This window comes from Callorhinus ursinus, unplaced genomic scaffold (genome assembly GCF_003265705.2).
Source record: "Callorhinus ursinus isolate GAN/ISIS: 27379988/994484 unplaced genomic scaffold, GSC_fseal_2.0 scaffold24, whole genome shotgun sequence".
NCBI lineage: Eukaryota > Metazoa > Chordata > Mammalia > Carnivora > Otariidae > Callorhinus > Callorhinus ursinus.
The window spans coordinates 30,000,654-30,017,461 of NW_027397086.1; the positions used below are offsets into that span (position 1 = coordinate 30,000,654).

A 16,808-nucleotide genomic window follows, 5' to 3' on the forward strand; every position below is an offset into this window, starting at 1 on the left:
CTAAATATGCTGATAAGCCACAGTAGGAGCAAACGGACATAAAAAGGGCCTTATAGGTACTACAAAACCTGACAAATCTGACCCTTTTTTAAAATGCAAAATCCTTGTGCCTGAGAATAGTGATGTTTATTATCTAAGCAGTTTCCCACAAACCTGTAAGAAGATCTGCTGGAGCCTCTCTATACAGTTCTTATACCATGGGGTTAATACGCTGGTCCCATCAGTCTCACATCGTACTAAGTGCTCGGTCAAGATCATGATAAAACGCTGGAAAGGGGGTACAAAGTTAAAGCAGTGTTACAGGGAGAATTCTTATACTTCAGAAAACAATCACATTTTCGACCAAGAGACCTCAAAGGCTTTCCTGTTGCACTTGGTCTTTGTGGTATGTATTACCAACTTTCCTAAGTTAATAAATACTGTCAGTCTAGAAAGGCAGACCAGTGCTAATGTTAGTACATCCTTTTTTCAGTACATGAACACCTTTAATATCTAGATTACTATGCTTGTCATTTTTCTCAGCATCTATTTTTAAGGACATAATCAGAAATGCATGTATAAAATGATCATCTATTTCATCAGAAGGGAAAATAAATGATCAACAATTGGGAGTAACTAAATATGAGAGAGGTACTTAAAAGTACCCTCACACATTCTGTTAAAGCCCGGAGCGACGGTCCTGTAAGAACACTAAGTAAACACCACAGACATAGGTTACCTCCAAGTAGAAAACTTTTACTTCCTTTGTAAATTTTTGTCTTTTAAATTTTTATGGATGATTATGTATTATGATTAAAAATCCCATTTTCCAAACTTTTTTTTTACCTATCAGTGTCCCAAGCCAAGATACCTGGAATATGACAAGGAAGAGGTTCTTCTGTTCACTCTGAGCAGATTCCACTTTTTCTTGCAATCTTTCTATCTGCTCCTCCAGAGCCCCATCTTTCCTGTCACTGCTTCTGTCATCATCGTCACTTCGCTGCAGGACGCACAGAACAAAAGGAAAATGCCATTAGAATGCCAGTGTATTAAACCCCATCAAGTAAGGGGTAGGATGTTCCTGTGTCTGGTCAAATGCCGCTTGGAGACTTGTATTCTAAGGTGGAAGTAGTCCGCCACCCTCCGTGCACACATACCCCCACCAGCCCTGTGGGCACTTATCCAGGCCGGGGAAATGTTGTGGCACCTGTCTTGGGTAACAGTGGGTGGGGATGTCTGCATTCCCAGCAGAAGTGAGTTAACACCTTTTATGAGATAGTCCATTCAGGGAGGAAGTGTGTGTCACATTTTTCCTCCATTCAAAATGAAAGCAGCTTTGAGCTCCACGGAAAATGTACAGTAGATTCTTGTTATTTACCATCATTATGTTTATGCGTTTGCTGTGAACCCTGAACTGGTGAACACCGAACCACTGCTTAGGGAAGTACAGGGTTAGATTCTCAGGAGCCTTTTGGCTAAGATAACACACTGTTGTTAAGGCCCCATCTGTGATGGCCGCCTTCTACCCTTGATGCAAAATTATCAGAACCCCCTCTCTGTTTTTACAGAATTCTGCTTTTATCTCTAACGTAGCACCTGTTATGGGGTCTGCCTTATTCTGTTGGAGGCAACTGGGTAGATGCCGGTTTTTTCCTAACAGCACACTAAGGCTAGGTTCTAAATACTACTGCCTGGTAGACCCTTCTGTGATGAGGGAAATGTTGTATCACTCTGTGCTGCCCATCACGGTAGCCACTAGCCACACATGACTGTTGAGCACTTGAAATGGGATTCGTGTGACTAAAGAACTGAATTCTAAATTGTATTTCATTTTAATTCACTTACAGTAATATGCGGCTAGCAGTTACTGTGTTGGACACCACCTATCTAGAGAATGGTATGGCATGAAGGAAAGTCTCTGGAATCTGACAGGCCTGGGTCAGATCCTAAGCTCTGTCACTTAACCATGTAAGCTTGAGCAAGTTATTTAAGTTCTCTGAGCCTCAATTTGGACATGTATAAAATGGGGATGACACCATTTACCTTGCAGTATTTTAAAGTTTGTAAATGTGTGTTTATATACCATATGTATGTATGTCTGTATGGAGACTAGCACTTGAACCTGCTGTAGGTTCATGTAAGTCATTAAATTTGTTTCCACCTACTCTGGCAAATATGCACAACACTGGAAAATCCTGTCCCGAAGAATACTAGGAGTACTATTATGTAAAATTGTGGAATGCAGCTCACTGCTTCCCCCCAAAATGGCTAACCATACTCAGTGACAGGAGAAGTATTCTGTAAACCAGGGAAGGACTGCCCATCCCTCCCCACAGTATGGGGAAAGTGGTACACAGTCTTCTCCCTGTCCCCCCTCGTGCACCAGAAACTGTTATTAGAGAAATACAAGTGTCCTCTTTCCTTCTCTGCTTTCCCTTTTGGGAAGAGCAAACATGAAGTGGATCCAGAGAGAACTACGGAAAAGCCTGGTTTGTGGCTTCTTTCCAGGTTCATCACACAGTGTAGCAGCAGGGAGCAACACACCCCCAGGTCCTTCCTCTCCCTCTACTTATACAACAGTCTGCATAATTTGGCCTCAGAAAAAAGAAGTTCCTATCAAGGTAATGAACTCTGAATATTTTTAAGAGTTTCTGGCATACTTTCTTTGACCATTTACGAATCAACATTAACACTTACCCGTTTGTGTTGCCTTGCGAGTTTTTCTTTCGCTTCTTCCAGCTCTTTCTGGATTTTGAGAACGTGTTTGTTCATCTTACGAATTGTGGAGTGCAAGATTTCCCAAACAAATAATCTTAAAGTAACACAGCATTTAGTTACTGTATGTTCAAGTACACTTACAGAAAATAAGATCTCTCAACTTTTATAACCTACTCATGCTGAAGGTCTTCCGCTGTTCAGTAGGCAGAATTAGTCCTATTTTTCCAACACTTAAAATTCTTTTTGTATTATAAATTGTGCAAACATCTGTCTCTACCTATTAGACTCAGGTGAGCTTCCTGGAAGGCAGTACTGGGTCCTTGTCATTTTTATTTCCATCCCCTTCTAGACATGCATAAAAGGTATGTGTATATAACTCAATGAAGTGAAATGGCAAACCAGAAAAAAAATATGTACATTAGGAACAAAAATACATTTTCTCTCTTCTAAATTTTATTTATTTTTAAAGATTTTATTTATTTGACAGAGAAAGACACAGCAAGAGAGGGAACACAAGCAGGGAGACTGGGAGAGGGAGCGGGAGAAGCAGGCTTCCCGCTGAGCAGGGACCCTGATGCGGGGCTCGATCCCACATGACCTGAGCCAAAGGCAGACGCTTAACCATCTGAGCCACCCAGGTGCCCCTATCTTTTAAATTTAAACATTTTGTATTGGAGTTGTCTCAAAATGGAAACCGAATCTGAGGCTCATTTCACATCCTTTATGCTACTTAACTATAGCTTACATTCAGCCATTTCTCTGGAACATTTAAGGAACTTACTAGTTCACAATAGCTATCAACTGCTGGGCTTTTAGAATGAGATAAATATATGTCTGCTTCTTTATCAGCAAATTGCTCAAGCAGGATCACCTTGTAGGTGCTTTAAAAAGTTTGTTGCATAAATGGTTTATTTTTTGAAGCAGCGTCTTAACTATGTCCATCTACAAACTAGTTAGTTCTTCCTAACCCCAAGATACAGTGCAGAAGAGGACTTCCCTCTATACATTTTGACTTGGATGATGGCAGTTTCAGTGGAAGATAATAAAACAGCTGAGTCATCAAACTTAAAGTCTAGAGCATTAGTGGACAGGGCATAAGAGCAGAATACTTCAGCTCCGGAATGGGTGGTCAGGGAAGGCTTTGCAGAGTTAGGAATACTTGAGCTTGGGGTTCAAGAACAGATGGAGCTTTTGAGCCCTTTATCCGTTCAAGAATGCCTGTGTTTGAATTCTGACTCTGTACTTAGTTGTGACTTTGGACAAGCTACTTAAGCACTCTGCAACACTTTCCTGTTTTGTAAAATACAGATAATGTAACCCACTCTATAGTGTGGAGGTGAGGCTGAAATGAGTTGCAAACATTAAGTCACTCAGGATAATGGCTACCAAATAACCTCAGTGGCCAATTTTCTGAGAGTTTGCAAATCTGCGAAATGTCGTTGCCTTCATTTATGAACGCCAATCTGGCTGATATAACTTTAGATCATACCCTTCCACCCTAAGGATTCAGTTCATTTCAGACCAGTGTCCTCTGCAATACCAAATACAATGAAGAGGATAAAGGCTGTGATGGATTTTTATATCCTTATAAGCAATATTCCTTTATTGCCTGTTTTGAATCAACTCCTACTGTTCCAGTCCCAATCAGTTAAAAAACCTGTGGACTCACTTCATGAGTAAGAACCAAGCTTAATGAAAAGTCTTTTCCTGTAGGGGAAATGGGTCTAGAATGAATCTCCTGCATTCAATCTAGGTTTCTCGTGACTGACGTGAGACACCTCCCTTCCCCATGGGCACTCAGATGTCCACCAAACTTTTCCTCAATCCCTCCATGATGTATACTTAATCTACTGTGACTTTGGTTTCTCCTAACTCCTGCTATGCATTCCAGGTCCCCAGTTGAGCTGGACTCTTCCCTGCGTCCCATTGTCTAGTTCAGACCCTGACATACAGCCTGATCTTCTCTCCCAAGTCTGGATCCTTTATCAGCAATTCTACTTCTCTGGCTGGGTCCTGATTCAGTTTACATGTGTGTCCTTAAGAGGCGCTGCAAAACTGCCTGGCTGTGTATTTGCATTGCCCAGGAATCTTTTGCCAAGTCCAGTTCTACCAGATCAGACCATTGGTATATTAACGATGTCTGAACCAGAATTTGGAGCTCATGCATGAGACCAAATATAAACAGATTCTTAGAGAATACAAACTTTGTAAATTAATCCACACTTACCTAGTAAAGTCTCGAGACAGTTCTGAAGAGAAGATCCAATTTGCCACTGCAGCACAGTCAACAATCTGTGTACGGATCATCTTATCTACCAGTACAGCAATCATCTACAATGAGAAAAGAACTGTTAGGGTAAATCACACTTACATGGAAGCCACAAAAATCCCACAGCTACAAAACCAAAATACAAAGTCTGAAATTCATTTTCAGTGGTTATGGAATGGATTAATTTAATCATTAGGTCTTAAGATTTATTCCACACTCTGTTTGGCTCTGGTACTTACTATAAGAAAGTAAGAGAACTATAATGCCAGTAAAGATGAAGCGAAAAGAAAAACTGTTAGTGGTAACACCTAAAATTTTTTGAAAATATTGGAGAATACAAAAACATACAAACTCCGCTGAATCCTTAAATTAAAAAATCTAAGAATGTTTCATTATAAAAAAAAGTGTTAATATATTCACAATTACTTTCATGCCTCTTTAAAACATATAGTATGAAAACAGTAACTGAGGTTTGAGAAAGCCTCAAAGCTGGTTTGTAGAAATTGGGAAGACTTGATAACTATTTCCTAACCCAAGTGGTAGACTCTTCCAAGCAACAAGTATTCTTACTACAAATTTAAAATGTGTTGATCATAACACCTGCTCTTTAATGAATGAATCAAATACCAAGACTTCTACAGCATTAAAAAAACTACAGAATTTAAAACCATTCTATAGACAGACTCAAATTTCGTGTTTTAAAACAATGGCATTAATTGCCTTATTTTTATACCTATACAGAGCCTCAGCATGTCTAATTAAAATTTTTACCTGTGGATGGTTCCTCCAGACCTCAAACATAACTCTTAGAACATGTAACTTTCCTTCATCACTCTCAGCCAGGGTTTTGAAGACTTCATGAAACCTTTTGACAGTGGGGGTAAAAATACCACAGATAAACTTATTCATTAAGGATTTTAAGTTTCTCAAGGCCTTTTTGATGCTACTCCATTTACAGTGTAATACATAAATGCAAAATAACTGAATGTTAACCATTAAGGATATAAAATTCATGGTCTGTATGAAATTTGTGACAAAATCTTAAAAGAGATTTTCAATATACCACTATCAGCCTAGGACCACAGTTTTCTGTCTACCTAAGAACAGGTGAGGGCTAAGGCGTGGTCTCTGAACGCAGGTGAAGTAGTAGCCTGACTGCACTTTCCGTGGGAACCCTGCATTAGAGACCTGGTTTCTCTGCTCCGCTGCAGGAGTATCTATATGCTCTTTCTTCTTCTGCATTGTCTGAGGTGGTAGAAAGCTCTGTCTATAGGTGTCAACCTTTGGGTGACGCCCCAAAATGTAGCTGGCTCTCATTTCTGCTTACCTTCCTTTAGGAAGATGTTTAGACAGGGTGAGAGCTTCTTGACTATATAATATGATTGTCCTATGGACCCAGGTTTCTCACTAGTTTCTCTAAAAGTACACATGAAAAAATGTACCTGCCATGTATATAGGCAAACGGTCCATATGGACTGACAGGAGCCAAATAGGGTGTTAGCTACTACAAACCAGAACCACTGTATTAAAATATAGGACAATACTATTAAGATCTTCATGTTCAACAATTTTAGCTAAAAATTACTGTATCACTGGTATACACCAAGCAATGTGCCAAACCCTCAAAACAGAGTACATGTTCTTGTTGCACTTACTTTGCAAGAGCACTAAAGGAGTGGCTGAATGATTTGGCTGCCAAGTGTAGCAGAGTCTGTACGAAGACCTCTATTTTCAAAGGGTTAAAGCTGAATCCTTCATCTGAAAAATATTCCACAGTAAGACAGCTAGAAAATATAAGTATAGCAATTCCTTGGTCCATCACCTGGAGCTAGATGGATGGCATGCTCACATCCAAGCAAGTCAGACATGTCAGTCATCTCTTTGAATACTAATGAAACAATAAAAGACCACTGCTGATTTCAAATACTCAAAATATAAAACTAAGCATAATCTTAATTCTTAGTTTTTTGGGGATTGTTTCCCTAATTCTTTTATATGATCCATTTCTTTTACAAATACCACATAAACTTCCTTGTTCATATCTCTCTGTATGGTGGCAAAATAATACATTAATAAAATAACTCAGTAAATACTTAACAGTTAAGTCTAAGTCTTAAAATGTCTGACAATGTCCAAATTTACAACCATCATTTCAACATATGCTTTCTAAATATATTTTCTATCGTAATACAAATTTCTTAGAAAAATCCAAACAAAATCCTAGTAGTAAATAACCCAAGGGCCATTCATGTTTTATTTTAAATAATTTACTATGCATGTGTCCTTATGTACAGATCTAACAAAAAAATTTTCCCCCGAAATATCACCCAGTTGTCACAGACTTTTCATCTGTTTTATAAATCATGTCTCTTTTGGTGCCAGTGTCACACTGCTTTAGTTACTGTAGTTTTCAAGCTATCTTTTAATATGTGATAAGACAAGTCCCTCTCATCATTTTTTGTCTTGTTCATTTACTGATCAGATAAACTTACAAATCATTTTGCCTATTTTCCCACTCTCGTCCAGAGAAAAACCTAGGGATTTTGGTTGGAATTACATGGTACATACTCAGTATGTATTAAACATTATTATTATAATAGTTTAAAAATTGGTGAAAAATCCAACTTTATAATTCACTAAGTCCTCCCAGTCAGGAACCTCTCTAAAGTGAAAACAGGGAATGTTTAAAAATCTCTCAACGGTAACAGCATTATTTTACTTTGTGTTTAGTGAATGTAAGCTATGTCACAGGGAGGTGAGGATCTCTTTTTACATAAGGGAGAAAGTAGCTGGGTTTTAGGAACCACTGACACACTGAACAGGCCACTGGTTAGGAGCATCCGTTGAGACTTAAGAGGAACTCACATTATGCTTTATATTTATGCTTTAACCTGGCCTATACATAGTTCCACTGAAGAAGTACTTAATTCCCTTACCGTCATCATCATCCTGGTTAGGATTTGGTACATCTTTCAGAATGCTGAAGATTTCATCATTGGTTGCTTTACTTTTAAAGGCAACAGCTAAACAGAGGGCAACTGAATGTCCAGGAAGAGAATCTAAGCACAGAATGGGGAAGAGGGTAGATCAAGTTTAAGTTTTAAGATTGTTCTTGTGAATAAATAACCAAGAAACTTAAACTTCTATGACTGTCCTTTGACAGTCCTCAAATCCCTAGGCTTTTATTAAGCTAAAAAGCTGAGACTCAATGTATTTCTTTCATTTTGGTCAGTGCCCCTTCTTCCTCCTTTTCCCTAGGATGGTGAAGTTTGAGTTTGAACAGGGCAAGGGCTGCCAATTTGATAGATTTGCTTTTGTCTTTTGCTTAGGCCATACACTTGAATCTGTGTAAGCCAGATGCTCATATGCTGTGACCCCATGTATTTACTATTAGTTATTATCTGTTGAGTCCTTAGTATATAAAATTTGCACTAATGTATACTGTATGGCATCACCAGAGCAACTGCAAATCTTTTAATGTAAGGCAAGGGGGTAACAAATAAAAAGACAATCCTGACATAGAATAGGAGTCGCTAAGCATTTTGAATGAAGTCAATTACAACAGGTCACATGCGCTGTGTGCTTTTCCTTTAAAGTAGAAGAGAAAATAAGTGAAGAAAAAGAGAATCCTGTCACTAAAGGGTCTACGTTGTAGTGGGGGAACCAAGATAGTCACAAACAAAGTAGCCAGAGCAACACAAAACTGGCTTGCTAAACGTTAGTATTTACAGAAGAGGCACTTGGGCCAGACCCTGGAGATAGAACAGGAACTGGTGAGAAAAAGGGCTTTCCAGACCGAGGTTAATGGCACAAATAAAGGCAAAACCAAGAACCATGAGCCCGGAATAAATAAAAAAGGAAGTGGCCTGGCTGGAGCAGGAGTCTACTTGGGAAGAAGTGACAAATAACATAGTAGGGACAACTGTTAGGCTCAGCTGCTTCTATGGGAATAAAGAAAACAACGTTCAACGAAAGTCTGAATTGTTGCTATCGACGACGACTTGATGGTTCTCTGGGCCAGGATAAGGCAGAGCTCCAGACTCAGCACATCCGAGTGCTGCCACACCAAGCTTTGCCCTTGCAGGAAAGCGCAGCGGGAAGAGTGAGGCTGCTTGGTTAGTAAGGCTGGACGTGAGTCGGGGCTCTACCACTTGGAAGCCATCTCACTCTGGCTTCACCTCTTTGAAGATATTCCTCATTGTAAAATTGGTCTAATAAACACATTAATTCTCTGAGTTGTCTCAAGGATTAAGTGACATAGTGACATAGCAAATGTACTCGGCATTGGGACCAAGTGAGTTTACTTCAAGGAAAACAGGTGTAGTGTGAGATGGAGGTGGAGAACCAGGGGCGCAGGAGAAGGCAAGGGAGATGAGTGAGTTTCAAGATGTAAGAACTGCCACACACCATGAAGGGGGGGCCCATGGAGGAGCCATGTGCAGTGCCATCTGCAAAGACTAATGTGGAAAACCTCTGCACCTAACTCTCTACCAGTGATCACCAACGTACAACACCTTACCTTCCTTAAACATAAAGCACAAAATGGCGTATCACAGTATGGGCCCTCTGATTCACAGCGTAATCTCAGACATGAGGTAACCAAAAAGTGAGAAAGCCGTATTTAAGAATTTACTCCTAGAGGCATATTGCTGGTCAAAATACAGTCTATGTGCACCTGTGTTCCCACACCTGAACTGGTATCACATGATAATTCAGATAATCTCTACCGCCATGACAAATACACTCTCATTTTAATAAGTTCTGGCTCTACATTCAACTTGCTATACTTAGCAGCATATTTAAAATAATGTCATGGGTATAACATTATAAACAATATTAAGAAAAAAATTACAAACCAGTAATAACTAAGTAAATCATGAATCTTCAAAATGATGACAGGGCAAACAAAATAATAGTGACTAGTATAGATCACCTTTCAAACACAAAATATAAACCCAAGAAAAGAAAAAGTTCACTTTCTCCACCTTAAATAACTGACTTCAGGGAATACTCGTGTTGGTACTTTTAAAAGACAATGGAATGAACTATATTGTGTTACTTACTGCTACTTTCATCTCCGTACTTGTAAATGCAGGTTGGGTTTGCAGGACATAGAGCTGAGAAGGTAGGAGGAACAATATCTAATATACGCTGATGATAAGACAACCTACAATACAAATAAGAGCCTCAGAAAATACTGTTCATCAGTTCCCCTCTTTGGTACCTCTAACGTACCAGGAAAGTCCCATCTCTAACACCCTGGACTCAGCTGACAGCCCAGAAGCCAAAGGGGAAACAAGTCCTTTAAGCTTTTGTCTATGACAGCATACTGAAACTCAGGCCTTCTTCAAAACTTACTGGTTCACAGTGAGGTGTGGGCCGGTGGGTCTACAAGCCTGGTGACCAAGGATGTGGAGTGGTACTGGGGTAGGGTGGGGCAGAGGAGACTCCGTGATGGGGGGACTGATTATACCGTAGCAAATAAATGTATATCAAGGCTAATGGGAGCCAAGTTTCCTACTGCCTGCAAAGGTATTTAGAAATCATGGCAAGGGGCAGGCTAGAAAAAAATGAGGTAGAGTTAGAGGGATACACACACCTAGGTGGATATGAAAAGTTACATATGTGTGTCTGTGTGCATAAATGTATACACTATCTTTGTCCATCCCAAGAGTAATGAGCACATCACGTGTCCAGATCTTGGTCCCTAAATATCATACTCCACTATTAGGAACTTGGGCTCTGTGAGGGGCGCCTGGGTGGCTCAGTCGGTTGAGGGTCAGACTCTTGATTTTGCCTCAGGTCATGATCGCAGGGTCCTGGGATCGAGCCCCACGCCGGGCTCCCTGCTCAGTGGGGAGTCTGCTTCTCCTTCTCCCGCTGCCCCTCCCCCTTTCTTGTGCGTGCTTCTGCACGCATGCAAGCATGCACACGTGCTCCCTCTCAAATAAATAAATACAATCTTGAAAACAAAAGAAAAAAAAGAAAAGAAACCTGGGCTCTGTGAATAGATGATTCCAGGAAAGGGGCAAGGAAACACAAGTTGAGCCTGGGACAGCTTATGCCAAAAATAAGGAAATGCTTAATGAATGCAGGGGGATGTTAAGAGAGGGAAAAAAAAGGACACAGGAGGCACAAGGGACTCCCCAATAAACAAATCAGGGACAATTTAGGCATCAAAATTAATAATGACAGCAAGAGATAACTCACTGAAGGAAACAGAAATCCATTAGTCCCTACTGATACATAAACACAGGAATAAATAAATAAATGGGCTAAAAAGGATAGCTAGTGCTTTCTTACAGAATGCCAACTAATAAATGCAGGGAAAAAATGAAAAAAGAGAATCATTACTTGGCAATCATCATAGTGGTGGCAGATAAAAGTAGCAGTTGTCAGTAGACGTTTGATGCAGAATAGGATAGGAGTATAATCTCAGGATATCTCCCACAAAATATTAATCAATTACAAAGGGTAAAGTGGTGAATTTAAGGTGGAGAAGCCTAGCAGACATGGACATGACCAGGTGACCAAGGTTAACATTTCCAGGGGCAGGGCTCCTGGGCCTCCTGACGCGATGCACGAGGAAGACAATCAACCACGTTAAGTCCTGAGTCTGGTTAGGAGTACACCTGGGGGCGACTCAAGAAAGAAAGGCCTAGATTCTTTAAAACACGAAAGACAGCAAAGAGTAACTGGTCAAGTGAGGAATGGGAAGAGAATGACACCTAAATGCTACCCTTGTGCTCCTGGATAGGACTGGCCCAGAAAAGGAAAAGACGTGATCATGCCAGCTGGCAAGGTTTCATCTGCGGGCTGGGTGGCCATACTCCTGCACCACAGCCAGTTTCCTAATCTGGAGGGCTGCATGCTGGCCACTCAGGAGTGTCTTTGCTTTGAGGAAAGATACAGTGGACTGTTAAAGGACAATGGGCCATCACATCTGCAGCTTGTTTTCAGAGGGTTTAGGAAAAGACCAATGTGATTGGGTGTATACATACAGAGGGAAAAAAGTGAACATCTGAACAAGTGTGGTGAAGTGTTAATAACTAGGGAATCTAAATGAACAGGATACACAGTTCTTTGCACTATTTTGGCAACTTTCCTGAAATGTGAAATTATTTCAAAGTACATCTGACAAAAAAACATTGGCCTAATTCCCACAGAATCCAGATGGCATGGCTGCTTCCTTTTTTAAGTCTATATCTTGGCTAAAAACTGAAAGGGAAGAGAGGCAGGTACTTGGATGTAAAAAATGATATGCAGGACATACATCACACATACAAAGAAGAGAACAATCCCCCCCATAGAAATTAGGAGAACTAAGCTAAGGAGAAAACACACAGAACTAACTTACCTCATACATTTTTCCAGAACTTCCCTTACAAACTTTGGTTTGGGACTTTCAGGATCTTGAGTAAGACAATCTGACCTAATGAGAAAATAGTAGTTTTATAAGTTCTTACACATAATCTGCACTTATACCTAAAGTGTACTTAGCTACAATGAGTTTCCCTGTACCTAAATTATTTCATTTACACACACACACACACACACACACACACACACACACATATGTATACCAAAAGTATTTCAGACCGTGTAGAAGATTGTTTTTATGTTATAGCTTTAAATATTAAGTTTTCTTTATTATGAGAGACAGCAGAGAAAGGAAAGATAAAACGTACGACCACTTACCAATCTTCCCAGCTCCAGCGGAACTGGAAGTTACTTAGATGATGGGAAAACCAATTAATAAACCTATAGAGAGAAGTGGGCAGGTGGTGGGGGGAGATAGAAAAGAATGAATGGTTGCAGTTTGTAACAGGAACTTATATAATCTGTCAGACAAATAAAACCCTACTTTATAGAGTTAAATGAAAATCATATCCCCCTACCAAAGCTGTATCTTCTGCTGTCACTTACCCTTTTCTCTGCATATCTTATAATTCGTCTTCTCCCCAAAATAACAGTCCCCTATTTCACTCCTTGTAATAGAACTATCCTTTTTAAATGAATAACAGATATGATTTGAGTGCCTGTTTTGTGCCAGGCACTATATATACATACGTGCGTGTCTGTACATGTATACACACACACTTATACATATATAGATGAAATCTCACAATAATTTTCAAGTAATGTACTATCTTCCCCCATTTCACTGACAATGTAACAGAGGCAAAAGAAAAGATTAAAGGAATTGCAGATAAAACATTTTATAAGTGGCAAAGCCAAAGTGTAGTCTCTCATCACACTATACCCTTTTCACCACAGACAAAATACACATCTCTTTTCCCCTAAAAATACATCTAACTAGATAGAAATCACCTTAGTATACAGTATAATGCTATGAAATTTGTAAGAGCCCAATATATATTCCTGAATTTCAAATGGCATAAATGTGATGTCCAACACAACTCCTAGTTTTATTAATTAGACTGGGAGAAAAATCAGAAGACGCTTTCTTAAAGCATGTCCCTCACAGATCTGTAATTGCAATCACTGAAATTACTCAGGATAACAGGTTTGACATAGAATAGTGCTTACTGATAATGTTCAGATATGGACATGAAAGATCATGGTAACTGGAGAAATGTTCACTACCTCTCCCAATCTGAATTGGGAAACTGACAGAGGTAAGAAAGAATACCAGCTGATAAAGGCGGTATACAGGCCTCCCCCCAAAGAAGACAGTGGGCATGCAATTACCACACCTCTAACAATCCAATATGGTCTTTGGTATAAACTGAGTCTTCAAGCTGTAGTTATGCAGAAGCTAATTATTTTAGAAGCAGATACTATCTATAAACAAAAATACATACATAATACATAATAAGTATACAGTATTAGACTCTGCTTCTGCATAGGGGATAGTTAGTATAAAGCCTATTTTAAAAGCTTACATACCCAACTACAAAGGAAAAAGTATAATTATACCAAAGCACCAAACAAGTAAACAATGAACGAAATTAAAGAAAACCTCAGCATGGCCATCATTTCATATTGAAAGTTGTACTAGAAAGTAAGGTTACATTATGAGTTTTATTATTATACAGAGGATTATTCTGGGAAGGCAAGAAAGAAAAATCAACTTAGAAATTCTAAAAAGGCAAATGTTTTACTGATCAAATTCTTTTATACAGTACAGGGAGTAGAAGCTGCTAGCCATCAGTATAGAAATAAGGCAATTACTGTACCTGTCTACACATGTAGTGTTCATTGTGTCCAAACGCATGTACAACATTTCAGTTGCCTGTGCAAGCTGTGAATTTGAGGATAAGGAAAACTACTCTCCAACCTCCTTCAAAATAAGTTGTGATAAAAAAATAACATTTCTTAGAAGTCTGTATAATGACTAATAATGCTGAGCATCTTTTCATATAATTGATTTTTAAAACAGCTTTGAGTTACCGATGACGTACAATAATGTACGGTAATGACCTGCATACACCCGTGAAATAAACACAGTGAATATTTACACATCACCTCTACTCTAAACTTTCCCCATGCTCCTTCAGAATCCTTTCTCCCTCTCCTCCCCTGGGTCTGCAAGCAAATATAAATATTGGTCTGTTGTCACTGGATTACTTTGCATTTTCTAGAATTTTGTGTAAATGAAATCATATAGTATAAATTCTTACTTGTTTGGCAAACTTTTATTCAGCATACTTATTTTGCAATTCATTTAAGTTGCTGCCTGCCCCCAAAATTCGTTCCTTTTTATTCCTGAGTAGTATTCCATTGTATAGATATGACAAATTTGTATATTCATTCATACATTGATGGGTATTTGGATTGCCTCATTTGGGGTTATTATAAAGTTTCTATGAACATTAATGCCCAAATCTCTGTAGGGAAATGTGCTTTCATTTCTGTTAGGTAAATACCTAAGAGTGGAATGGCTGGATTGTGTTTAACGTATGTTTACATGTATGTTTAACTTCTGAAGAAATGGCCAAACTTTCCATGAAGTGATTTAAACCCAGTAAGAAATATTTAATAGTCTTTTAAAGCCAGGCCAAAGAGATTAAGTTTAAAAGCAAAGGGAAGGATACAACTTGGGGTAGAGAGCCAGGCTGAAGTTTGCACAGCTCGATGAGCAGTGTTGTGTACATCACATCAATGTGCGGCGGTGCTGGAAGCTGAAACAGCTCTGCAAAGATCACCTACAAAAGAATTCATGAGTCAGAACTCAATTCAACAGGTATCTGTACTTTTATCAGAAAGACCTCAACATTCTAAACGTAAACTCTAACTCCATGGCATTCATAATTAAAAAAAATTCCTTTTTAATCTTTAAAATTATGCTCTTTAAAACATGGAGATCTGTAATTGAATACTGTAATGAAAATTTCATCCTTCTATAACTCAAATAAGAATATGCAAAAATTAATGCTTATTTGATACTGCCAAAGAACTGTACAATTAAATTCCAACTTTGGAAATATCAGAGTTGATTCAGGCAGGTGATCCATCAGGGTTTCATTCCTAGTAGTAAAAACCCTCACTAGATTCTGAGGATAGGAACAGAAGACAGTCAAGTCATTCCAGGCTGCTACTTAAAAACTACTTAAGAAGAGATGGTGCCTGGCCATCTCTTTGGTAGTCCAAGATTTCTCTGACATGATTGTTGTTCAGAAACTTGTTTCCACCCTCCCTATATAATTCATGGACCACCTATCTAGAATTCTAAAGCCTGGTCTGCATTCTTTCGTCTCACTCCCATCTCCCATCCCTCTGTACTTCATTCTTTTTTTTTTTTTTTTTAAGATTTTATTTATTTATTTGACAGAGAGAGCAAGAGAGCACAAGCTGGGGGAACAGTAGGAGGGTGAGGGAGCCCCATGTGGGGCTCGATCCCAGCACCCTGGGATCATGACCTGAGCCGAAGGCAGACGCTTAACCATCTGAGCCACCCAGGCGCCCCCCTCTGTACTTCAGTCTGAATTTTTACACATATTTCAGATTTGAAAATATGACTTACATTTTGCATTTCAACAGACGTGTCAATGAGTCAGGTTCATAGTCTAAACATGACTCTCAAGTTTTATAAAGACAGGACAAATGCACTATTTTTAAGAAAGCACACAAATGCAGTATGAATAAAAAGTGAATCTGTAATACATCATAACAGTGCTCACTTTCATGAGTATTTTAACATAAAGGAATAATGCAATCAACAATCTGACTCATGTATGTGTCAAGTGAAAAGTTTTTTAGAACATAAATCTCTACAAGGTGTTCAACTTTACTACTACTATCACCCCTCCGCATGACTTAATATGGGGTCAAACGCATCATCTTTTCTTCCTACTTCCAAAAACAATGGGCTTTTTTGATTTCAAGGAATATTCATACTTCTCCCTACCTTGTGTTACAGGGAATATACTAGTATGAGTATGCTAGCAATAAAAAGCCAGATAAACACAGTTAAGAATAGGTTATTTGCCTGAAGTAATACAATATTTTATTTATTTATTTTTAAAAAAGATTTTATTTCTTTGACGAGAGAGAGCACAAGCAGGGGGAGCGGCAGAGGGAGAGGGAGAAGCAGGCTCCCCGCTGAGCAGGGAGCCCCACGAGGGACTCAATTGTAGGACCCTGGGATCATGACCTGAGCCAAAGGCAGACGTGTAACTGAGCCACCCAGGTGCCCCAGTAATACAATATTTTAAAGTATTCAAGCCAATTACATATCTGGTAAGTGGACAATGTGCTGATAGACTGGAGGTAACTTACACTATCCATGAATGAAGACATACTATATAAATAATTTATGGGCAACACAATATTCCATTTGGCTACTGGTCTCAACCTCCTCTTTTCTCTTTACTAACAT

At 39.1% G+C, this 16,808-nt stretch overlaps 2 protein-coding genes across 5 annotated transcripts in view; one reads left to right on the plus strand and one right to left on the minus strand.

Annotated features, from left to right (window-relative positions):
• XPA (XPA, DNA damage recognition and repair factor) overlaps positions 1–16,808 on the plus strand; it is a 59,630-nt gene that overhangs the window by 25,060 nt on the left and 17,762 nt on the right. The window lies entirely within an intron of this gene.
• The window catches only part of NCBP1 (nuclear cap binding protein subunit 1), a 38,237-nt gene that overhangs the window by 1,260 nt on the left and 20,169 nt on the right, over positions 1–16,808 (minus strand). For both annotated transcript variants that reach the window (XM_025888271.2, XM_073876687.1), the window contains 12 exons: positions 15,025–15,135; positions 14,167–14,231; positions 12,665–12,727; positions 12,324–12,398; positions 10,030–10,133; positions 7,903–8,025; positions 6,622–6,724; positions 5,738–5,831; positions 4,925–5,028; positions 2,677–2,791; positions 851–979; positions 154–267 (listed from right to left, as the gene is read on the minus strand). In XM_025888271.2, coding sequence (XP_025744056.1) covers positions 154–267; positions 851–979; positions 2,677–2,791; positions 4,925–5,028; positions 5,738–5,831; positions 6,622–6,724; positions 7,903–8,025; positions 10,030–10,133; positions 12,324–12,398; positions 12,665–12,727; positions 14,167–14,231; positions 15,025–15,135 — 1,200 coding nt within the window. The remainder of the gene's footprint in view (positions 1–153; positions 268–850; positions 980–2,676; positions 2,792–4,924; positions 5,029–5,737; positions 5,832–6,621; positions 6,725–7,902; positions 8,026–10,029; positions 10,134–12,323; positions 12,399–12,664; positions 12,728–14,166; positions 14,232–15,024; positions 15,136–16,808) is intronic.